Source organism: Neolamprologus brichardi, chromosome 5 (genome assembly GCF_056152115.1).
Source record: "Neolamprologus brichardi isolate AB-2024 chromosome 5, ASM5615211v1, whole genome shotgun sequence".
In the NCBI taxonomy this organism is placed as follows: domain Eukaryota; kingdom Metazoa; phylum Chordata; class Actinopteri; order Cichliformes; family Cichlidae; genus Neolamprologus; species Neolamprologus brichardi.
This window is the reverse complement of record NC_142108.1, coordinates 32,313,352-32,339,230: the sequence shown is the minus strand read 5'-3', so window position 1 is coordinate 32,339,230 and position 25,879 is coordinate 32,313,352. Positions and strand designations below refer to the sequence as shown.

Here is a 25,879-nt window from a genome sequence, read left to right as displayed (position 1 = left end):
AATTGCAGGCGCAAGTGTTGCATTTTGAGGAGAAATTTATTTTGAGCAAAGAAAAACTGAATTTGAGTGAACAGAATTCATTGCTGCGTGCAGAAAATCAGTGTTTGCTATTATTCACACACGCACAATAGCAGCCCCTCTCGCTCAGTTTTTGCATTTGCACTTGCTCGCAATGTGTTGCTCGCGCTCTCAACATTTCTGCCAGTGCGCGCTCAACTCTTTCTCTACACCGTTATATTTGTGCCACAAAACCAGCCAATCACAGACTTGGATGCAAAAAAAATCTGATTGGCTGTTTTTGTCTCCAATCAGCTCGAAATGATGAAATGCAATATCCCAGAATCCATTTCGTCCAAAACTCAAACGAGGCAGTTGCGGAGAAACAGGGTGTGGCGGAGTTTGAAATATTACTCTGTCGAGCTGATTGGAGACCAAAACAGCCAATCAGATTTTTTTTGCATCCAAGTCTGTGATTGGCTGGTATTGTGGCACAAATATAACGGTGTAGAGAAAGAGTTGAGCGCACACGGGCAGAAATGTTGAGAGCGCAAGCAACACATTGCGAGCGAGCGTAAATGCAAAAACTGAGCGAGAGGGGCTGCTATTGTGCGTGTGTGAATAATAGCAAACACTGAAACACATTTTCTGCACGCAGCAATGAATTCTGTTCACTCAAATTCAGTTTTTCTTTGCTCAAAATAAATTTCTCCTCAAAATGCAACACTTGCGCCTGCAATTTTTTTTTACGTGCGCTCAGAATAGTGGCACAAAAATAACGCCATAGGAACCTTCCAGTTAGTAGCTGACCTGCGCTTGAACACTTGTTCTCTTCCAGCTCTGTTTGTTTTTACCGCTCCCGGGGGAAATATGTAGATATTTATCTGCTAAATGCTCCACCGTGCGCACCAGCTTTTCTTTAACTGCGCTGTTTAGCACAGAAGTTTCAGTCACAGTTTACCTGCCGACCTGTTCTCTGCTTTTTCCGTGTGGCAGACAGTCCATGTCTTTTTTTCTTTTTTTCTTTTTTTTTTTTTACCTGGGCGTTGCTATTAACTACCTGATTGGTAGCCAATCGCATTCTCGGCTAACAAAAGCACTCTCCTCCTTGCGCAAAGCTGTTACAGGTATCTGTCTCGTTTGATACACTTCCTTTTGTATAAGCCGCCTGTTGTAGAAACTGCCTCCTCTGTGAAGACGCCACCGTAGGTATGTAACTTCTGAACTCATCATTTTTGGTTTGAACATAGTTTTATAACTGGCCTAACTGATGGTCAAATAGCTGTATAGAAATAAACGCGCTCAATATTTGATATCTTTAAAATGCATTTCTTTGCTCTTGCTTGCTTTGGTAAATATTTACAGATGATTTAGAATAGAATAGAAAAGAATAGAATAGCCTTTATTGTCATTGTACAAAGTACAACGAAATTGGAGTGCCACTCCCTTGGTGCAAAATGCAAAATAAATATAAATGTAAAATATAAAAAGTACAATAAAACAACCGTAGTACTCAGACAATAATAAGTACAATATATACAGGATAGCAGCATAATATAATGATAGTATGAAAAGCAGCATAATATAGTGACAATGGCACACATTTAGGGATGGTCAAATAATTCATACACTTTATATCTGCTGGACTGTTGGAGTAGACGTTAGTCTGTTGTTACTCTTTGACACGGTGACAGTCCAACCAGTTTATCCTGTGGCACACCTGCGCCTGAGACCTCTACCAGGGACCAGGATTTTGTCGGATCCGGGTAACTTCGAAGTTTTCGGCTAAAGTGTTTCACTTCTTGCCGCGGTACATCCCACAGTATCTTATGCACACTAGAGATCAACAGGTATGAAGTCACCGCCCACTGTCCTGTCAGTTCTCCGAAAACCCCCCCCCCCCATCACAATTCCTGGAAAAACCCTCCAGCTCTTTGTGCAGACAGAAGGAGCGTCTGAAGTTTTCCACTAGCGTGAAAATACTTTGCGTTTTCCAGGGGGTTGATACGAAATTCTTAGAGGCAACGTTATCATCTGATTAACAATTTTATATTTTTAAATGAGCATTTGTACTTTCTGGCCTACATACAGGGCTGAACTGGTAATCTGTCATTTGCCTGATATGCTGATACATTGTTTCCCCACGATTCAACACATACTTCCACCAACAGAGCAAGAAAAAGACCGAAAGTGTAATTAGAGAGAATAAAGCATTAAGTGACAATTAGTTATTAGGTTGAACTATTTTTTCTTTTGTTTTTCAGGGAATAAAACATTTAATTGACATCAGTCCTGTTTCTTTCTGTCTAATCGAGCCAGGTTTTCGAAGTAGAATTTGAATATTATATGACAGTTTTTTTTTTTATTCTGTTTCAATTTTTTGCTTGTACTATTCAGCTTTACCACTGCTTTGTGGAACTGTACAAATATTTGCACTTGTTTATGTGTGCTGCTTTGAATGATCACAGTGGGCCGCCTGGACCAAAAATGCTGATGATTTTTGTTTTTTTGTCCCAGTGCAGATCTACTAGTAATGATCCTAAATATTACTGGGTGTGTCTGCTACTGACTCTGTGTGTGTGTGTGTGTTTTATGCAGGTTTGAATTGCACTGCTATACAGCCAGTAATTTAAAAATTCTTCTTATGTAATTCTTAAGATTCTTGTTATGATAAATGCCTCAGTTTTGGAGTTGTTTTTTTTTTTTTTTAAATCATCTTTATATGGGTACTATATATGGGTAGGAAGAGGGCATCCGCTTCCAATAATCACTCTATCAAACGTGAGCTCTCAACAGTTAAATTAATGAGCCAATACTACACATCAAATGCGAACAGGATTATAGTTGCAACAACGTGATCTGCTTCACTGAAATGTGGCTAAACTGTAATCAGACTTTGGAACTGTGTGCATTTAATCTGAGCTGTCAGAGATGAGATATAAACAGGAAAGTCAGCTGCTGCTGGTGGTGGTGTGTATATTTATTGATAAAAACTTACATAACTTACAGAAACTAGCAGACCTGTACAAAAAATCTTCAGACAGAGAATTTAGACAGCTTACAGTCATGGTGGTGTATGCTTCACGTCCCTACAGTAAGTTCATATATTGGACACATACACTTCTGTGCAGGCACAATCAACTGATCACCCAGGATTTTTTTTATTTCTGAGACTTCAATATACTGTTTATACTTTCTGATCTTACAACAATATGTTGACTGTCCAACTCGTTTCTTGGCTGATATTATGGCAACATTTAAAACAGTTATAATGTGGTATGCAACCCACATTTGTTAGCCTGGAGCCTCTCGAGGGTGTGTTCTTTCATCATTGTTATTTTGTGTTTATGTAAATGACATGTAGCTACATGATACAGTATACTAAATAATAAGATACAATAGTTCTATTGATGTTTTTCATATGCATGTTTTTGTAAGAATGTGGGATAATAACTACCAGGATTTTATTATGACTTAATTTGTGATTTGGTGAAGTTAAGACAATGATCCACTATTTTAGAATATAAAGTAATTCAATTCTAATCAATTCCATTCTTAGGCTGCTGGCCCAGATAAGCATAAGAAAATGGATGGAGGAACGTAAACACCTGATGCATAGTTGTGTAGTTTTTGTAAGCGAGTAGTAGGCTACATAAGAACAGCGGCAGCTCCAGAGGTCATGTCTGAACACGAAGAAGGAATTGTCAAGCTAAAACCTGTCAAATGAATCCAGGACCCTGTACACAGTTCAACAAAGCCAGGGTGTTTTTACCTTTATCTGCATCACCCTGACATGCAGGTAACATCTGACCAATCACACTGACTGATGTACCAGCAGTTACTGGATGAGTAAGGATGGAAGAGTAAACTATAATTATAGAAATAATACAAACATGTTACACGCATAATACAGAATGAATGCAACACAGCTGCTCCAGTTCAATTAATGAGGTTTCAACAGTTACCCACAACACTGAATTTAAACACTTTGATCTATAAGGCCGTAAAAGAGCTACTATATCATGCTATATTTAAAAAACTCACTTGGAGTTCACAGAAAACAAAATAAAGTGGCCGCTAACAATTTCCTACTAATCCTCACGGAAAACTACTGGAGAACTTCAAATGCTGTCTGCACAAACAGCTCTGGGGGATCTTCCAGGAATAGTGATGTTTTTTGTTTTTTTTCAAAGAACTGACAGGAGAGTGGGCGGGGATTTCTCTAGTGTGCACACCTGCCAGTGCAGCTCCACCGGCAGCTCCAACCTAACATCAGTGCTGTGCTGATTGGTCCAATAAACTGGATTCAACAGTGCGCGGGACTCCAGCAGCTGTGCTATAAAACAGGTTGATCGGATTAGGATTAAGTTACCTAAAACACTTCTATAATGGATGTAAGAAGCCTTTTCAAAAAAAAGAACTGAGAAGGGTTCAGGTGAGGTGAGAGAAGGCGGAGCCTCCTGTTGCTGCTGCAGAGAGATGCACAGAGACAGAGATGGCCACTGGCTTAGATACGAACTCTGGTCGGGGAATCAGAGCGTCTAAAGTGTGGTCAGTGATGTCAGGCAGGACAGTCGCTCTGCTTTTCTTTTCTTCTCTCCTGTCATTGGGCACAAGCCGTCCAAATTTTCTGCATCCCTCTGAAGACCGTGCAATATTAAATAAACATTGCCTTATAAAAAAAACACAAATAAACATACAAATAATCTCACACAGTCAATAGGCAAAGGCAAAAAAAGTAATAAATAAAATTATATACTAAATCTAAACTAAGGCAGCACGGTGGTTAGCACTGTTGCTGCACAGCAAGAAGGTCCTGAGTTCAATTCCACCATCAGGCCGGGGTCTTTCTGTGTGGAGTTTGCATGTTCTCCCCGTGTTTGCGTGGGTTCCCTCCGGGTACTCCGGCTTCCTCCCACCGTCCAAAGACATGCAGCTTGTGGGGATAGGTTAAATGGATAATCCAAATTGCCACTAGGTGTGAATGTGCGAGTGAATGTGAGTGCGAATGGTTGTCTGTCCCTGTGTGTTGGCCCTGCGACAGACTGGCGACCTGTCCAGGGTGTACCCCGCCTCTCGCCCTATGACAGCTGGGATAGGCTCCAGCGCCTCCTGCGACCCTGAAAAGGATAAGCGGATGGATGGATGAATTAATGCAGTATTTTATTTCTTTTAATCTGAAAAATGTTAAGATTCACCAGTTTGCTGCAGAAATCGCCTCCATGTGAAATGGGATGGCAGCATTTGATTAACTTCAGCAGGCTCAGACTAAGTTGACAGTTTATCTGTATATTTTAATACAACGTCTGGAGCATTGCTGCTGATTTTGTTTTCTGTGCAAAACAAACAGTGGTGGATGGAGCAGCTACAAACTTTGCTTTTCTTCACGTTGGAGCCTGTTGATTAGGGGCTCTGATGAAGGACTTCCTGTAACTTGTTCCCCACTAATGGTTTAAAGGATGATCAGAAGAACAGCAGTGCTGTGTTCTGTCTCGTTTTGCATAGTGCATTAAATGTTAATGGACTCGTCACTGCCCCCAAATGCAGAAGAGCAGTCAGCACCGACGGGAAGTTGATTAAGAAAAAATGCAATTGTAACGAATTTAGATAAGTTCAAAAACATTTTGAAAATAGAGAGAGTTCAGGAGAACATTGTAACAGAAATACAAGAAACATCTAACACAGGTTAGGCAAAGAACGATACCAAAGAACTAGAAATCACCAAAATCTAACTGAAACAAAAAATTCAAATAATCAAAAACATAAACACCAGACTCAGGAGCATGACTATAAACCCTTCAGCTGTATGCAACACAGGAAACACTGCTGCTGATAAAAGACAGATGAGCGTGGTTTGGTTTTCATATGCTGTATGTATGTGTGTGTGTGTGTGTGTGTGCGCGTGTGTGCGCGTGTGTGTGTGTGTGTGTGTGTGTGTGCGCGTGTGTGTGTGTGTGTGTGTGTGTGTGTGTGTGTGTCTGTGTGTGTGTGTGTCTGTGTGTGTGGTTGAGAACTTCCTGCTGCTTAGACAGTTTGTTTCTGCAGAAGTCAGCGTCAGTCTGTTTGCTGTCAGATTAGCCGCTTCTTTCATTTTTCATTCTGCTGTTTTAGCCACACTCGTGAGTATTATTTTAAAATTTTTAGTTTTACTACTTTTATAAAGTGAATACGTATCTGCATTAGTCCGAATTACTCGCTTTTAAAATCAGTAACAGTGTTTTTGCTTTCATTATAAGGGGAGTCAAAATGAAACCTGAGTACTGCTGTTTGTGCTGCTGTAACGCTCGAACACCCACAGTGTCTGTGACTGAACAAAGAGCTGAAGATGTTACATCCTGCCAGTTAATTAATGTGCATTCAGGGAATCCCTCAGTTAAAAAGTTTTTATTCAAGTGAAATAAAAGGCACTAAATAACTTTAAGTATTTGATCTTATTCATAAGATATTCATTATTTGAAAGTAGTACGAGCTGCACTTCTGAAAGTGTTTAGAGTAGTTCAGAATACTACACATGCATTATTGATACTAAACCATTTCTGTCATTCAAAACCATTAAAATGTTCCACGCTGCATAAGCAATATTTTTACTTCTGCTACATTGAGCTAACTCGAGCCTTTCAGTGTGAGGTTTGAATGTTCTCCACTTGCCTTTGAGTGTGACTTAAAAGCACTTTGAGAGATCAGTAACACTAGTAAGGTGAAAAAAGCAATACATCAAAGTAACGACATTATAGTTGCACCCATGAGCTAATAAATAATGTACAGAAATCCCAACAAGAATCCATTTATTCTGAGCAGGAAGCAATTTTATGCAAAAAAAATTTTATGCAATTTTTATGCAAAAAAAGCAGCAATTTTATGTTTTAGTTCATGTTGTAGTTTGAAAATGGTAGTTCAGATGAAGTTTTTTAGATATAGCAGTGAGAATACAGTTTAACAGTCAGCACATATTATATAATAATAATAGGCTTTCATGTTTTAGCTACATTGGACACGATACTGTGTGATAGTAGAATTTCTTTTTCAAAAACAAGTGTAAAACCTAAAAATATATCATCGCTGCTCTCTGAATTTACTTACGTTTAAAAATGTTACTGTAATGAGAAACCGCATTAGAGGAACTGCAGTGCCAGAAACTTCTCCATTTTCAATTCCAGATGTTGCTCCTGTGCGTTTAGTAGAGGCCTTCACCTGGGAAGTTGTAGCTTGAAAGTTGTCAGTGACATATTTTAGTATATTCGTGATGCAAAATAACCAACCACAGTTGTTTCAGTGTTTAAGTTTTAGTTTCTCTTTCTTCCCTTTGTTTTATTTTCTACTTTTTTCTGCTGCACTTCTCCATTTTCTTCCTCTGTTTTGATTCAGCAGAAGTTTGAACAATTCATCACACACTGTGTTTTGGTCTCTTGCAGAATCAAGTCAGAATGAAGATAGCAGCCTTTAATGGCAAGAACCTGGGACATAAGAAAGTCCATGACAAGTCTGTCATCAAACAGCTCACCAAGGTGATAATAATTTTACCTTTACAACAGAAAGCTTGAAATCCAACACCAATGACGAAATGTGTAACACTTAAATGATGTGTTTCCTCCAGATCATATCTCGGTACAGTTTGATTGTCCTGCTGGAGGTGGTGGATAAGAGCGGCAAAGCCATGGAAACGTTACTTCATGAACTCAACAAAACTGAGTGAGTTCCCTGCAGTGATAGTGTGTGAATTTAATTATTTTATTTACAACATGTTTAAGTTGCTTCTGTTTTCCTCGGCACTAACAGAGAACGCCCCTACGTAAAGACTGCCAGCAAGCAACTGGGACGACACACCTACAAGGAGCAGTATGTCTGTTTCTACAGGTGTGTGAGTCTAAGTTCACTCGAATACAACATCTCAGTGGTTATTAATCAGACTTTAATTTGTGTGATTCATGGCCAGACACACTGATGTCTGACTATACGTGTTTATCTCTCAGACCAGATGAAGTGACGCTGAAGGATACACACCAGTATGAAGATAATCAGGCTGGAGATGAAGATGCCTTTTCCAGAGAGCCCTTCATCCTGCGGTTTGATTGTCCAACTACAGGTTTGTGCTTTTTACTGTGTTTGAGTAACGTTTAAGTTACAAAACAAAACAAGTGGAAGTGCCAACCGCCCTAAGATCTGTGTATTGGCTCAGCAAAGGGGAAAGAATCACAGCTCACAATCATTTTTAATTTTCTTAGTGTATTTGCTGTGATCAGCTGACCTGCTGCTCTTTGTGGATTTACAGAACTGAATTCTATAAGATGTACACAGTTTGACAAGCTATAATGGCTGATGTCTATCCCCTGCATTGACACTACACTGTTTATTATCTTTACACCAGACAGAATACAGCTGGTATAAAGTCAGAATTTAGTGAATGGATCTAAACATCATCAGTTTAAATTTCACCTAAATCTGACCACGAGCACTACAGTCACTGTGCACCAGTCCAACACAGAGCTTTGCTGTGAATCCACATTAACGCAACCTAACCTTATTATCCTGGACAAAACTGCTGTTACGACCCGGTGTTGTGCCAAAAAGTGATTGTCTGCCAAAAACTGATTTCCGGTATTTGCCAAAAACTGATTGCTCGTATTTAAACTGCTGTAAGTAACTTGTTGGGCTATAATATGTGAAACATATGTCAAATGCATCCCTTATGGATGACATAAAGTTATATTGAGCCACAAACAACAGTCGTGTAACAAGGTAGAAGCCGCAATCAGTTTTTGGCAGCGACTTTTATATAACCTTTATTTATGCAGTTAAAAAAAATCTCATTAACATTAAAAATGTCTTTTGTAAGAGTAAGTGGGCCAAGAGGACAGCAGAAATGGCAGCAAATATTACAATAGTTCTGTAAAAATATTTTAAGTGGGGATAAAGGACCGGATTGGTTATAATGTAAGTACAATAACACAGAGCTGTAAAGATACTTGAAAAACGGATAATTTTTTAATTCTCTATATGACCCCTTTGTATCCCCTGTTCACCGAAGTGTATTTATGAACATACGTAAAGATATTACACATAAAAAATACACAGAAACATTGGAAATCAGTTTTTGGCAGACAATCACTTTTTGGCACAACACCGGCCTCGGGGCAACGTTCCATCCAAGCTGCGCGCGCAATCGTTGCACACAAAAAAATCTAACCGGAACTAAAATTTAAATAAATAAGTTAAAATTCATGTTGTTTCGCAGTGTGAGTCGGTGAGTGACCGGTGACTGGCTGCTCCAGCCAATGATGCGATTCACATTCGTATATACGCAGCTAAGCAACGTCGACAGGCTATGACAGCGTCCTTATGTGCCGACACCGGAGTTTTAGCTAGCAAAGCGGCTGATGTGGAGTGAAGCCACGTTAATGACAACGTTTACAACCATTGGAGATGTGAGCAGGACAGACGGAACAACTGACGGGAAAAGTGTGGACTTTATACCAGTTTTTAAATTGTTTTGATAGGTCACGTAAAACCAGAGTTATGATAAAAAAAAATATATGCAGTGTTTGGTTTTCTTCCTGAATACTGTCGTTGTTTATATTTACTCCGGGAAGAAACGGTAAAAACAGCGTTTTATAAGTTTTAGGGGGGGGGGGGGTTAAAAGTGAGAGTGCAATTTTCACCAATTGTCCCTTAGTTTTAGGAGTGACAGCGGTGTTTTGAGATGTGAGAGATTTGCGACGTTTTGTGTTTGGAGTCTAAAGTTAGTGTGTTGTCTTGTGTAGTTAGTGTGTAGCGTAGTCAATAGTTTTGTTATGTGTCAGAACAAAGAGGCTGAATGTTACAGGTGTTACAGCAGTGATACATCTGCTGTTGTCAGGCCTGCAGGTATCAGGCTGTTGTTCTCCTTTATCTCATAGTGGACAAATTATTTTTGGAGTGGCACAAATAATTTGTGTGGCATCAAATTTGATGCAGAACAGCTGATTGTTCTGTAAATAGTTTGAAATATTTATTTAAAAAACGGCCTTGGCTGCATTATTAGGCAAACAGCTGCAAAAAACTTTTGCAGCTGTTTGCAAAACACAGTAACTTTTTTGAAGAAGTAACTATAAATAATTGCCCAGCATTGGTCAGTATATCCTGTATTTTGCAGACAGAGAGTTAAAGACTCTCTCCCAGACCACAGACTCATAATACAAGTCAGAGCTTTATAAAAAACACTATTTTACTTTTACTTTATTTTTACTTCCAATGGTGTTAACATACTACACAGGTCGTGAACAAGATTCTATCACATTTTCATTGTAAGTGGGCTAAAGCAGTTAATTAAAAGTAATCTAACATAAATGTAAATGCTGTAATTTGATTATTTTAATAAACGTGTCATACAGCTTTGTTTGACAGAAATGAAGGAGAACATATTTTGTTCATTTGTTTGTTTGTTTCTACACGAGCTTTGTGTGATATGTAAGTATCTGAGGCTGAGACCACAGAACTGTAAAACATGATTGTTGTGTAATCATGTTTTACACAACAATCATTGTGTAAAACATGTTTACACAACAATCATTGTGTAAAACATGTTTACACAACAATCATTGTGTATTATGTAATTTAATTATCCATAAAATTGTCACATTCTCTGTCAGAACTATTGAACAGCGTATATTTTAAAGGCTTTAAAACCAAGTATATGTGGGATATGTTGGGCCATGAAGTCTACACCGCCACGTCCTTAAAATTCAGGGAAATGAAGGACGCATTTGAGGCCGCATTTCGAGCAGCCTTTGAATTGGGACAGCCTTTGTCGCGTCGCTGTGACATAATCGGCCTTAAAATGCGGCCTTTAAGGCTGCAGACCCTGAATTGCGATACAGCCAAAAACACACAGACCAATGGGAGGAGCCACACATCAAAACAGGTGGCATGTGATCACAAACCACAACATTTCTTAGAATCAAAGCAATACCTAATATTTTCATGTAACATTTGAATAACACAATATTAGTATAGCTTAGTTTGTTTTGCTGGATGTTTCCCAGTATCAAAATACACTAATCCAATATTTGATTAAAATGATGATATTACACGCAAGCTTTAAATTTGCAGTTTATCAAGCACTGAACATCATTACCTTTAAATCTAAGCTCTCTTCTTCCTCTCCTGTCCTGTCTTTTTTACCTTTCTCCATCTCTGAGTGAAGTTAGCTCTCTTTCTTTTCTCTCCCTTTGAAATAGAGCCGCTGGATCTTTAACTAGCGACACAGTGTACACAAACAGTTTGTGTGCATGCTGATGTGTTGAGCAGATAGAAGCGCTGCATTTAAAATTACCTGCCACTAGGGCTGCCACAAACGATTATTTTGATAGTCGACTCGTCACCGATTATTTGACTAATCAGATCATCATCCATTGGATGTAAAATGTACAGCTTATTGCACCAGCAGCATCTTCTCTTATATAACTATCATTAGCTTACAGCTTGAAATGTTTAAGGTATGTGCAAACTAAAAATAAAGACAAGATGATAGTTTATTAAAGTTTAATGAAATCTGCAGATTGTTTCGGTGGAGTTTAATAAACTTAGTCTCGTCTGCTCCTTGCTATCTAAAATATAACAGGACACCGGAGTATATTCTCGAGCATCTCACACTTCTGATAATCAGCTGTCTGCTTAACGTTTATTCAGCTGTGTAAAAACTATAACTTTAATCTCAGCCAAGCCGATTTACTCAGGAACAAATAAAATACTAAAGAAAGCCAAACAATAACATTTTTAAGTTATCTAAGTGACTTATATATGTTTAACCTGAGTAGCGAAAGACGGCGGTGGGTTTGAAAACGATTTGCCGGGAGTCCGGTGTTCTCACGGCTCTAGTGAGCCTAGCCCCCGGCTAGCTATCGAGCTAGTGGCTAACAGACGTCTCCGAAAACGTCGGAGCGCTTTTGAAAATATGTGGTGTCTTGATAAACTGAGCAGATATTTGAGGTTTACACAGCTACATTCTCGCCTGAAAATATGTTAAACGTTTACTTTGTGACCCAGAAAGAATAATAAGAGTAATATTAAAACTAACTAGCTGCCGCCATTGTTGGAAACTGCTCTGGGCTGCGCTATGAATTCTGGGACACTGCTTCTTCTTCTTCGGGGTTTAACGGCAGCTGGCATCCTTGTACATGCAGTGCTGCCATCTTCTGTTTCAGTCCGTTATTACACTCTTAAATCCTACTACTTATTCCTGCGTCTTTTGGGATCTTACTAAGATTACTAAGCTTCAAACGACGCGTCGACTATTAAATCAGTCATTGACGATTTTAATAGTCGACGTAACAGCCCTACCTGCCACTTAAAAAAACCTCACTTCATGCTTCTAGCACAAGCTAGATTCTGTAATACCGCAATCACGACTTACGGACACTTGCACTCCTTCCAGCCCACTTTAACCCCTGAGAATAAAAACTATAGATGAACCAAAGGTAATGAGTCCCCTTTGAAAATCTAAAGCAGAAAGTTCAGATAATTTTTTGAAAATGTAGGGAATAAAAGTAAAAAGTTGTCATAAAAATAAATGCTCACGTAAAGTAGAGATACCTAAAAAAATTCTACTTAAGTACAATAACAAAGTATTAGGACTGTTCTTTCCCACCATCTGTAGACTGGGCTTTGATTGACAGGTGTGCAATAGGTGCCGGACTTCACCTTCACCTACTCGAGTAACTGAACTGCTCACATGGACTCTGTTTGTGTTGTTGGTATGTTTTGGAACATTTGTATAGTACTGTTTGTCCAGAAAGTCTGCCCCCAGTTTTGATGACTGACTCCTGGTATTTTATCAGTTTATCATTTTATCATTTTATCTCTTACTTCACACTAACCAGTGTTGTGCACTTAAACAGGGGCAAAGGGAGGGGAGATGAAGAAGCAGCTATTAAGCTTCAGTTAGAAACAGTCCAACCTCGCCCACATTTTCTTTACATGAATACAGAGTCAGTAGCACAGTTTCCACACTAAGTTATTATACTTCATATAGATTTCACAAAAACATTATTTTAGGTAGTGCATAACATGAACTGTAAGTTGGAACAAATGCATCATTTTAACTTGTCTATTTGAGCTGACACTTTGACTTCTTACAGTAAAGAAATTATGTTTGAGCACTCATAGCACATCTCTCTCTGTGCCTAAATGGAAACCATGATAGGATGACTATCTGTGAGCTAGTGAACACAGTAAGAGTTTGTCTGAAAAATAAAATGCTAAAAAAAACCCTTCAAAATTCCCTTCTTTCTCTCACAATCAACAATAAAAATGAAGTAACGTATGGGCTCAAAATGTGGTCATAAATATTTTGTACTTGTAAATCAGTTTTGTATGTGTAAAAAGAATTTGTGTGTGCGTAAAAGACACTATTTTTCTTCCTTTCATCTGATTGGTCAATGTCATGTCAATCACAAATGTAACAATCCAATCAGAGAACAGATGGGTTTGGCTGTCGGAGGAGCCCTACAACATCACTAGTGGGTCAGTGCCCAATAAACACAGGTTATACCCTGAATTAGCCATTTCTGTCCTTTAGATTCTTACTTCATATTTTTCACACTAACAACCTTGGCAGTAGTCAAACAGTCAACAGTCAGGATAACACTGATATTATGTTTTGGAATTCATTGAATAGAATAACATAATTACATCACTCTGATATTAATTAAATTTGTTATTATCCCGGCAGGTGTCTCTGTACAGAGGCAGCCTGTTACCTGAGCCTGACAGTGATGCCTGACAGTGTAGCACTCCACCTTCTCATCTAAATATAAAAAACTGTATTTCAGTTGTGGACGATCTGGTCCTGATCCCAGTCCACACGAAGCCAAAGGACTCTCTGAAGGAGCTGGACGAGCTGCATGATGTAGTTGAAGACATCAGGAAGAAATGGAAAACTGATGTAAGTTTTATGTTTTGATTAAAAAATTCAGACCAATTCAGTTTTATTTGTATAGAGCCAATTCAACACAACAGTTGCTTCAAAGAGCGTTATAGTAAATTGAAAAAATGCACGATGACCCACTCCACCCTGCCTTTCCCCCAGCCTGCTTGTGTCACAGTTTGTTTCTGCAATAAAGAGACGGTTTGGCTTATTTCAAATAAGCCAAACCCTGGCCAGGTGTTGCAGTGATTATACTGACTACATACTTCATAGTAAGTTTAAGTTCTTGACTATGCGGCCTGGTGTGTGACACGTATGACCATGAAATTACCCGGGATTTGTTGCCTTTTAGAATATTTGTAGAATATAGCTGAATATTTTCTCTTGCAGCAGAAAACTTCCAGCTGAAATACTACAATAAATGGTAAATGGCCTGTATTTGTATAGTGCTTTTCTAGTCCCTAAGGACCCCAAAGCGCTTTACACAACCAGTCACCCACCGGTGATGGCAGCTACATCGTAGCCACAGCCACCCTGGGGCGCACTGACAGAGGCGAGGCCCCTCTGACCACCACCAGTAGGCAACGGGTGAAGTGTCTCGCCCAAGGACACAACGACCGAGACTGTCCAAGCCGGGGCTCGAACCGGCAACCTTCCGATTACAAGACGAACTCCCAACTCTTGAGCCACGATCGCCCGCCTACAATACTACAATATCTTTCTAAAACTAAACAATTACTTTTAGTTCCTAAACCTAACCAAGCAGCGAATAAACAACGAACTGTGAACTAAGCTCCAAAGCAGGACACAGATTAAACTCCCTTCATTCAGAATCTTAATAAATAACTTTATCTGACCTTTGTTTTAAAGCAGGACCTGAATATAACACCTTGTTAATCCATATAGTGACTCAGATTATAATATATTTTTAACTACTTGATTTTGTCATCCTTTACACAGACCGATAAGGAAGGATGTCTTCAAGCTGCTTTGCTCATTAACAAATGAAAAGAAAACTTTAAAAACATAAGTGCATAAATCTTTGTATCCTACAGTGAAGTGATGCTCAATAAATGACAGCTCTTCACGGGATCGCATAATAATAAATATATCCTACCATATAAATCTCTGTGCTGTTATTTAAAGAATACCTTAATACCATTAGACATTAGATGTCTGTGAAGGTTCTCAGTCATCCAGGTCATCGTAGTCAGAAGAGCTTGCAAAGAAAAGCGTCTGGACTTCTTTAAGTTGCTACTTTTCTTTGCAAGCTCCTCTGATTAGACATTCGAGTGTCACATACTGGCTGTAACAAACATCTGTCATTGTACTAAGTGAGTTCTGCTCTCTTTTGGCATTTTTTGGCAGAATATAATGATTTTGGGGGACTTTAATGCTGATGGACGATATCTCTCCAAGAAGAAGAAGGAAAAGATTCGCATCTGCTCTTCTTCCTACAACTGGCTCATTGATGACGATGTCGACACCACAGCTAGCAACAACAATGATAACACCTACGACAGGTGACACACATATAGCTCTTTATAATGGCACGACCTTTTGGGATATTTCTAATTTCTATTTCTTTGCTTCTGGTGTTTTGAAAAATTGTGCATAATGACCAAAAGGAAATAAGAGTTAGTTGTTATTTGTTTGTCAGAGTTTGTCTGTATTGAGAACGTGCACATGAGGCTGGATGACTCATGAATTCTGATTAAATCTACCTGTGTGTACATTAAATTTGTGTGAAAAAAGTGCAGGAATTCAGGAACTAAATCAGTATATCTGTAGTGGAGGTATGTAGTCCCAGACTCTTAATATTTTAAAGATTTTTTTCTCAGAGTGCCTCTCACATAAGAAATAATATTGGCATCAGTGAATTTCAATTTGAGACAGAAAATGGAGAAATAAAACACATGGCGCTTCACGCTATAAAGTACAGACAGAAATGAAGTTCTTAACTGTTTAAAAGAAACGCGTCTCCTCTTTGTCAAACAGAATTGTTGTGTATGGAGAGACCATGATGAACGCCATCGTCCCCAACTCGGCCAAGTCCTTCAACTTCCAGCAGGAGTTTAAGCTGACCGATGAGGAGGTGAGTTTTCTTCTAAGCTCAAAGATAGAAATGATTTGACAGGTTTTAGCATTTTAAAGGACACCATGAGTGTTGTCATTCAACTTTTTAAGACCCTGGACGTCAGTGACCATTACCCTGTGGAGGTGGAGCTGAAGACCAAAGATGCGTCTGGGGAAGGACAATCTAAGAAAAAAGGTTATTTTTTCATCTCTGACTCTTACTTTATTTATATTTGACAGCAGGAATGGAGATCGATAAGAATTTAGTGATTCCGATGCCATTATTAATATCATTGAGTTCTCATTGGCTCCGCTTTAAGGGTCACAACCGTCTCCAAATGAATCTATTTGTGCAAATTAATTACATGCTGTGTAGTTTTTGCATGCTGACCTCAATGCTATGATCAGCATTGAGGTCATAACTCAAAAGAGTAAAAAGAGTAACATATTACACAGAACACTCTTATTAAACGTAATGCAGTACATTACTACCATTACTTCCAGGAGAAAGTAAGTACTTATACTACACATTACATTTCTTTTTCTCTATAAAATTACCTTAAACAAAATTTCTCATAAATACCATATACAGTGGGATGCAAAAGTTTGGGCAACCTTGTTAATAGTCATTATTTTCCTGTATAAATCGTTGGTTGTTACAATAAAAAATGTCAGTTAAATATATCATATAGGAGACACACATTGATATTTGAGAAGTGGAATGAAGTTTATTGGATTTACAGAAAATGTGCAATAATTGTTTAAACAAAATCAGGCAGGTGCATAAATTTGGGCACCACAAAATTGGGTGGAGAAAAGGCTTCCTCTGCATCACTCTCGCATACAGCATCTCCTTGTGTAAAGTGCGCCGAATGGTTGAACGATGCGCAGTGACTCCATCTGCTGCAACATGATGTTGCAGGTCTTTGGTGCTGGTCTGTGGGTCGACTCTGACTGTTCTCACCATTCGTCGCTTCTGTCTCTCCGAGATTTTTCTTGGTCTGCCACTTTGAGCCTTAACTTAAACTGAGCCTGTGGTCTTCCACTTTCTTAATATGTTCCTAACTGTGGAAACAGATGGCTTAAATCTCTGAGACATCTTTCTGTATCCTTCCCCTAAACCATGATGGTCAACAATCTTTGTCTTCAGGTCATTTGAGAGTTGTTTTGAGACCCCCATGTTGCTACTCTTCAGAGAAAATTAAAAGAGGAGGGAAACTTACAATTGACCCCCTTAAATACTCTTTCTCATTACTGGATTCACCTGTGCATGTAGGTCAGGGGTCACTGAGCTTACCAAGCCAATTTGAGTTCCAATAATTAGTTCTAAAGGTTTTGGAATCAATAAAATGACAACAGTGCCCAAATTTATGCACCTGCCTGATTTTGTTTAAACAATTATTGCACACTTTCTGTAAATCCAATAAACTTCATTTCACTTCTCAAACATCACTGTGTGTCTCCTATATGATATATTTAACTGACATTTTTTTATTGTAACAACCAACGATTTATACAGGAAAATAATGACTATTAACAAGGTTGCCCAAACTTTTGCATCTCACTGTAACAGGATAAACCTGAGGCTACAATCCCACGAACCAGCATAAATCCCTATCCTAATGAGGACACACATACAGTGCTAGTATTTGGTTTTTAGGTATGAACACAAGGCCTGCAACACAAAGCAAAGATGAAAACCAGACCAAAGACACTTTAAAACAATCGCCACGTGAGTCTACTGTAGAAACATGAACCAGGAGATGTTTCCAGTCCCTGATCTTTCCTGTGGCAGATCAGGGACTGGCTATTGGGCTGGGATCGGCATTCAGTCGGCTTTAACATCACTCTATTGAACACTTTTTATGATTTTCTAACTCACCCCAACCGGTCGCAGCAGATGGCCCCGCCCCTCCCTGAGCCTGGTTCTGCCGGAGGTTTCTTCCTGTTAAAAGGGAGTTTTTCCTTCCCACTGTCGCCAAAGTGCTGCTCATAGGGGGTCATATGATTGTTGGGTTTTCTCTGTATGTACCCTACAGGGTCTACCTTGCAATATAAAACACCTTGAAGTGACTGTTGTTGTGATTTGACCCTGTATAAATAAAACTGAATTAAGGAAATAAATTTCTAAACGTGCTGTTGACATAAAATTCTCACCAGATGTCAGTAACAGCCCATCCAATGAAATCAAAGTATACATGTCCATAATTTATGTCTAATAATGACAGGGGGAAAATGTTTTCAACATGCTCACTGAATTTTATTTCATACTTTGAACAAAACCCTTTGTTGGTGATGACGGCATCAAGATGCCTACTGCACGGAGAAACTAGTCACATGCATTGGGTGCAGGTGTGATTTTGTCCCATTCTTTCATACACCCAGTCTTCAAATCCTGAACTGGAACCTTCAGTGGTTTAACCAGTGTTATCAGTATGTTTTGCAACAACAAGGCTGCAAAGGTGTAGAGTTTGCTCATTGGCTTCATCCTTCATGAGATGTTTCCTGTGTGACACCTTAGTAATGAAACATGGTTCTATAAGCCATCAGTTGAGACTAAACCAGCTGATTTTAATTTGCACTAAATGGCTTTTTTTTCCATTCCTGTCCCGTTTGGCGCTGCAGTAATCAGAATTATTGTCTGAAGGCCAATTAAAATGCAAGACAAGTGGATCATTGTGGCTTTGCCATACTGGTCCACTTGATTGAGCTTTATTATTTATTTATTTTTTTACTTTTCAGTTATTACAATTGGAACAGACAGGGCTAGGGGATAGAAAAGGGAAAGACGTAGACAAGTTCAAGAAAAGGGGAGGGAAAGAAAAACAGCAGGGAAGAAGGACAGTAAGGAAAGACACTAAAAGGCTCTTTTTGCCTGTTCCTTTGTTCATGTGTTCAATACCTTTTCGTTTGTCATTTCTCTTTATTACACATAACTTTAATGGGTTGTTACTGACATCTGGTGAGAATTTCATGACAACAGCACGTTTAGAAATATATTAACTTAGAAAATTGTTGACATGTGCAATACTTATTTTACCCATTGTATTTCCTCTTTCTAATATTAACAACAGGACAACAGGAGCAAAAAAGAAAGCAAGGACAAGCATCCAACGTGCCAACCAAGAGAGGACGTCGGGCTGTTTAGTGTTAAACTTTAACAATCTTGCTATTAATTTTTAAAATTTGTGTTACTCCAGTTAATTTTTAAACTCAGTTTTTCTTCAGATTTAACAGAAAACCACATCAGGTGGTTCAACGTGATAAAAAAATAACTCTGTTTGTCTTCTTTACTGAATTTACTGTGGAAAAGACAAATGAGTGTAAAGATATTAGTACTACATGGAAATTAGGCTAGTCTATGTAAGAAATAATTGTTGTTTTATTATATGTTTTCCGGACACCTTCCATGGTAAACATGAACTTATTTTGGTTTCTCTTGGTCACTGTATAGACAGCATACCCCACAGGGTCTACCTTGGGCTGTTTTGCTATTGAGAGTGGGGACGTATGTATAAATATTTTACTTCTGAGCTAAGGTCATTAGCAGGAAATAAAATGTATTAACATTTTTAATAATGGAAATTACCATAAATTGTTGAAGAGCATGCTGATAAGTGAATAAATGTTTTGTTTGGGAAAATATTTGCAGATTCATTTCAGCTGTTAAATTGAGAATCTGCCTAAATAACCAGGAATGGAGGGATTGAAGCATATTTTGTTCCACCAGTTGAATAATAATGAACTGTTTTTTCATATTTGATGCAATTAAATGACTGTTTGCATTAAAACAATTCTTGCTGTTTTTATTTTTTACAATAACCATGGGCAGGCTGGGGTACTCGAGAAAACAGATGTATGAGTGCCACTTATGACTAGTCCTTTATTTGTAAATCGACTGCACTTGAATAATTGAGTTTCTACTGAAGTTTAAGAATACCCACATATTTTGTGAGGGATTATTCTGACGGGTCACCATAGAAGGTAGATCAGCATGTTTGATTTGGTTCTATTTTAGTGTTTGCTTTTGTTTGTTTGTTTGTTTGTTTGTTTTTTAAATTTAAGCATTAACTGTATTGACAGAAATACGCTTCCATATGATTATATGTTTTGTGAAATTACAATACTCACACTACCTATCCATATCACAACATTTTATATGAGTACCACATTTGCTGTGGCCAAACAGAAGCCAGGAAGAAATCAAGTGAAAAATTGCTGCCACACCGCCCCCTCGGCCTGTGCTTTGAGGTTTCTGGTAGTTATTTTTTTTATTGTTTTATTTTCTGTTTATTACTTATAAAATAGCTTGGTGATTGGGATTTTGATTGTGTGATGCCAGGTTAGAATTGGCAGGAAACTGCCAGCCTTTTTTTCACTTTTGAAGTTTGACTTCTAGTTAATATTGTGAAGGATTTATTTTAAGTCAAACAATTAACAATTCCCAGCCAGGTGCCCAAACCTAACTAAAAACAAAAAAGAAATGTCTAATACATCCACCACCATCACCTTCTTAGTGGCTTACCTGAGTTAGAGTTACAGTCAGGGCTGAAGCCTTTCACATTTAAGTTTCAAACTCAAAGTCAAGTCAAAGTCAAATTTATTGTTAAAGACCATATATATACAGATATACACAGGAATTTGAAATTGCAATTCTCCCATGGCCCTCAGTGTACATTAAAAATACAAAAGAAATAATAATAATAATAATAATAATAATAATAATAATAATAATAATAATAATAATAACAATAATAAAAAAAATAAAAGTCTTATGTGCAACACATTAAAATACTATACAATTATTTAAACAGCAGTGGCAACACAATCATAGTGATTGTGGGCAAGTTTGTGGGGCAGTCATTGAAAGGCCAATGGTGGTGGGTCAGAGCTGTATGTTTTGGGGGTTCAGAGGGAAGAGGTGAATGCAGGTCTGGAGTTGGTGTGTGGGAGAGCATGGAGTGAATTCAGCATCCTGACAGCCTGATGAACGAAGGTGCCTCTCAGTCTGCTGGTTCTGGCCCGGAGGCTCTCCAGGCTCCTTCCTGGTGGCAGCAAACTGAAGAAGCTGTTGGATAAGTCAAGTGACCTGTAATGCAGAAGGCTTTCCAGATGAGATGGGTGAAGTAGATGTCCTGGAGGGAGGGAAGAGAATCTGAGAGTCTGCATAAAGACTAATATAATCTATTAGATAATTTCTATATTGGTTAGAATTAAGATTATTTTTATTTTTCCAGTTCATGAGGACTGTTTTCTTGGCAATGCATAGGGCAGTGAAAACCATATGGGCTATATTCTTTTCTGTAGTGACATAATCTAAGCTGCCCAACAAACACACTAAGGGGGAAGTTGGAATGTTACAGTTCAGACACTTTGATAAATCTTCACGCGTAGATGTAACTGTCCAGTTTATTGGCTTGTGTGAGCATTTGTTGGAGGACATAAAGCCCATCTTGAACATCCGATGACCTGTATAGTGCACTCTATGTAGTATTTTGTATTAAATAATTGAAGACTGGGATTTCCAATTAAATGAAAGGTTTTTAAGCAAATCTGAGACCAGAAGTTTTGCTCTAAGTTGACTGATAAATCCGCTTCCTATTTTGCAATAGGAAGTGATATTGATTCATCTGTTTTGGAAAGCATTCTGTATATTTTGGAAAGTAATTTGGGGGTTTTAGGAGTAAGAAATTGAACCACACAACAAGTAACGCCGTTAGTAACGCTGTTACTTGTAATGCCGTTATTCCCATAACTGGTAGTTTTGATGTTTTTACTGCATGAGTAGTCTATCAAATTAAGTAATCTACGTGGTTTTTTTTTTAATTATTTTTTTTGGGGGGCCGCCTGGCCCGTTTGGTTCCTTTGCCATCAGAATTATTGTCTGAAGGCAAAGAGATAAGCCCACCATCCCTGCCTTGCAGTATTGGTCCATTTGATTGACCTTTGTTGTTATTATTTATTTATTTTATTTTATTTTCAGTTGTTACAGACGGGACAGACATGACCGGGGAGAGGGAGGGAAACAAAGATAGCGGGGAAGAGGAATAGTGATGAAGGGAAAAGAAAAGGGGTGGGGGGGAATACATATTTTTATATATATCACCTGTTGAGAGAAAAAAAAGAGAAAACAAAAAGTATAAACATATAAGCAAAACAAAAAGTAAAAGTATAAACAAGTATAGAGAAGTATAAACAATGCGGTTACATTTAGACTTAATTTTTTTTACTATAAGTATGGACATGGAAACAAGTGAACAACATTTTGAAATAAGTTTAATTGGAATTCTGCACACTGAAAACAACAACAACCAAACAACACATAAAAAACACAAACAAACAGCCAGTGCCTTCATCTGTCCAGAAGACTAAGACCACAGTGAGGGCATTTCATTTTTATGGGCTTTCCATAAGCCGCAGTTTCATTTAGCACAGAGGGTAGGGCACATGAATGTTCTACTGAAGATTCAGAAAATGGTTTAGATACTGGAGAAAAGACATCGAGAGTGCAGCGGGAAGATGGCGAGGCTCCTTGGAGAGTTCAGTGGGGAGCAGTCCTGATAGTGGTGGCTGACTTGGCATTGAAGAATGCTGACATGACAATAAATGTCTTGCCCCATGCTGTATGATAAGATAATTGAAAAGATAATATGATAATTTCTTATTTTTCAGGAAGATTCTTTTTTTTTAGAGTGCCTCTCACAGCTAACGTCTAATGTTAGGGGCATGAAGGAATTTAAAATTGAGAGAAAAATGAAGGGATAAAATTATCACGGCTTCACACTGTAAAGTGTACAAAAAGTACTTCATAACTTTTTTTATGTGTCTCCTCTTCCTCAAACAGAATTGTTGTGTATGGAGAGACCATGTCGAATTCCATCGTCCCCAACTCTGCCAAGTCTTTCAACTTCCAGCAAGAGTTTAAGCTGACTGATGAGGAGGTGAGACTCACTTATGTGTTTTTCTGAGCTCAAAGATAGAAATGATTTGACTATTTTATTGTAAGAGACAGCATCGGTGTTGTCATTCAACTATATTTACTCTCTAAGGCACTCAGCATCAGTGACCATTACCCCGTGGAGGTGGAGCTGAAGACCAGAGCAGGAAGACAGAAAAGGATGGCTGTGCCTGACGGGACAGAGATGACATCTGGGGAAGAACAGTCTCAGAAAAAAGGTGTCTGAGACAGTTTAATAAAAATGTTTTTCAGTACGATTTTAGTTATTTTATAAAGGAGCAAATACCTCATGACTCTCAGGGCTGATCTCAGTTCAGTTAAATTCTAATTAATTATGTAGAGTTGCTGTTTGTTTACACATATCTCATTTTAACTGAAATATACTAACAGTAACAAATTTATAGCAAACATGCAGTGTTGTATTCTGGGTGCTACTGAATGCAGATTTTATTTTTCCTCCTTCTAATAATAAACAACAGGGAAACAGAAGACGTCAGGATGTTCAATGTTCATGATCTTACTATTAAATTAGAAAAGTAGAGTTACTGTAGTTAGAGCTGTTTCTAGTATTAAATTGTCATGGCTTCAGTTTTTTGACTTATTAGAGATTTAACTGAAAACCACATCAGGTAATTCTCTGTGGTAAAACAAACACCCTCTGTTAGTCTTTAGTATTTATAGTACTCAAAAAATCAGGATGAATGTACTGTAGAAATGAAAAATTAGTTTACAGATATTAGTATTGCATGGAATTAATTTTCCATGGTAAACCTGAATTTCAATAGATAGATAGATTTTAAAGTCATAATAAGATATTATTCGTGCACAGAAACAATATTTGAAACATTTTCTTTATTCTGCATTGAGAGCAAACGCTGACAGAGGCATAGCTTGCACACTTACAGTGTGCTGACGCAAAGCTTTGTGTAAGATTTAACTTTTTTCCCCCTGGAGAATCTTCCTGATCCAGTTCAGGTGTTTTGAGATATCCGTATAGACATTGGGGATATCCGGATAGTTACAATCTCCCAGCTCGGTTCCAGGAAGCTGTTTGTTGAAAGAAACAATACCGACAGCAATTCCCTTGCAGACCAGAGGGCCACCAGAATCACCCTGTAAGGAGGAAGTATGTATTTTGTTCATGTGATACTTAATGCAGGCTGCTCATATATTTCTCAACAACAGAGCAGTTAGCAAGAATTTTCAAGGAAAGGACAGAAAAGATACCTGACAGAATCCTTTGTTGTGTTGTATCCACCTGCACAGATAATATTGGGTGGAAGACCACCCCATCTTTCCCTGCAGACTTGTGGGCTGATGACCGACACATCCACCACTCTCAGGTCGTCAACAACATTACCACGAGTGTTTATCTTACCCCATCCAGCCACTCGACACTTCTCATTTTCATTTAATGTCATTTCACGGCGGGGAAGTCGAATGAATTGAATTGTTTTGCTTGGTCGGACAGGTGTAGACAGCTAGAGGCACAGAATTAAAGAGTAAAGATTAAGAATAAGTGAAAACCATGTGACAGCAATACAGAACATTTATCATTTATCTTTTTTTTTAAGCAAGCGCTTTTTACCTCAACTAGAAATCTGCTTTTCAATCAGCATATTGTAAATTCTAACACTCAAAGATATAAAACTTCCAGTGTGATGTGAGAAAACAAAAATGATAAACCTTACTTTTAAAAGCATGATGTCGTATCCATGGCCAACATCCCGATAATATGGGTGTTTGTATTTCTCAGCAATCTGTATCAGGAGCTTATTAGCACTCCTCAGATGGTGGTTACCAAGGACTACGTATGTAGGATACCTGAATAAAATATAATTCTAAGATCATCAGCAAATTTTCTGAAGTTACATAAACAACACGATGAATAAAATATGAATACATTTCTTTATTGTTAAATTCAATTTTACTTCAAGATCTTAGCATAAGTTTTACAAAAATTCTCATGGTTTCAGTTTGTAAAGGAAGAATTGTAACTTAAATTATGACCATTACATTATACAGTAGTAAATATATATATATATATATATATATATATATATATATATATATATATATATATATATATTTATATATATACATATATATATATATATATATATATATATATATATATATATATATATATATATATATATATATATATATATATATATATAACTATATATATGTATATATAAAAAAGGACAAAAAATGGTCTAATTAGATATTTTCCTGGAGCAAAGATTACTTACAAGTCACAGTGTGCAGCAGTCATTGCAAAGTTCTCAGACACGAGAAATCCTCCACAAATATGGTAGCCTCTGTAATCCTGCACTGATGCCATATACAGTATTTTGTTGTCTGGGGCTATTTTCCCATTTATAATTTCATTTCCAAGGACTAATTGCATTGGGAGGAAAGAAAATGAAAATAAAAAACATTAATATTCCACATGCAGGCTGGAGAAGAGTATTCATGGTGCAACTTACCATTTTGCCCGAGGAATAACAGCACATGAATCACCGCAAATTGTTGCAGAGCAAACATCTCGCTGGTGAAATGCTCGATCTGTTGTGTTGAGACTGGCAGTTCAGTCCTTTTAAGCAGTTTGTACCAACTAACATCTGACTTTTAACCACTTCCTGTAAGAAGTGTGGTTTAGAAACCTTTCACAGCAAATACTTCACTACTCCTATCTATCACCATCTGTTATATGCGCACCCATTTCTCATTAACAGTACTGAATTTCAAACAAACTACAGCTAAATGTTCTGCTTACTCTCTTTCCTTTTCTATGGGTGGACAAGATGCTTTAGTTTGGAACTAGAAAAAACAAACTGCAGGGTTTATATGGATACTTGAAGATTTTCACATTTGTTTTTTGTTTTATCAAGTGTCATGTTGTCATGCTGTGATCTTGGAGAAAGAGTAAATCAGATGCTTTC

The 25,879-nt window shown here is 37.9% G+C and overlaps 1 protein-coding gene and 1 pseudogene across 3 annotated transcripts; one reads left to right on the top strand and one right to left on the bottom strand.

The window, feature by feature from the left end:
* Positions 1 to 1,070: 1,070 nt before the first annotated feature.
* Positions 1,071 to 19,251, top strand: LOC102779900 (deoxyribonuclease-1-like). Of its 2 annotated transcripts, none has more exons than XM_087841084.1 (10): positions 1,071 to 1,206; positions 7,410 to 7,502; positions 7,592 to 7,686; positions 7,774 to 7,851; positions 7,968 to 8,080; positions 13,803 to 13,915; positions 15,266 to 15,420; positions 15,896 to 15,992; positions 16,085 to 16,169; positions 19,048 to 19,251. In XM_087841084.1, exons 2-10 carry the CDS (start codon positions 7,422 to 7,424, stop codon positions 19,119 to 19,121), a joined length of 891 nt encoding a protein of 296 aa, XP_087697210.1. In that variant the 5' UTR covers positions 1,071 to 1,206; positions 7,410 to 7,421; the 3' UTR covers positions 19,122 to 19,251. The 2 variants fall into 2 exon arrangements, with proteins under 2 accessions (XP_087697210.1, XP_087697211.1); XM_087841085.1 differs by lacking the exon at positions 1,071 to 1,206 and adding an exon at positions 5,994 to 6,116.
* Positions 19,252 to 23,830: 4,579 nt separating this feature from the next.
* Positions 23,831 to 25,481, bottom strand: LOC102785951 (granzyme B-like; annotated as a pseudogene). Its single transcript, XR_015719091.1, has 5 exons — positions 25,424 to 25,481; positions 25,187 to 25,334; positions 24,623 to 24,755; positions 24,159 to 24,412; positions 23,831 to 24,044 (listed from the first exon to the last, which is right to left on the bottom strand). The product of XR_015719091.1 is annotated as a granzyme B-like (transcript).
* Positions 25,482 to 25,879: the final 398 nt, after the last annotated feature.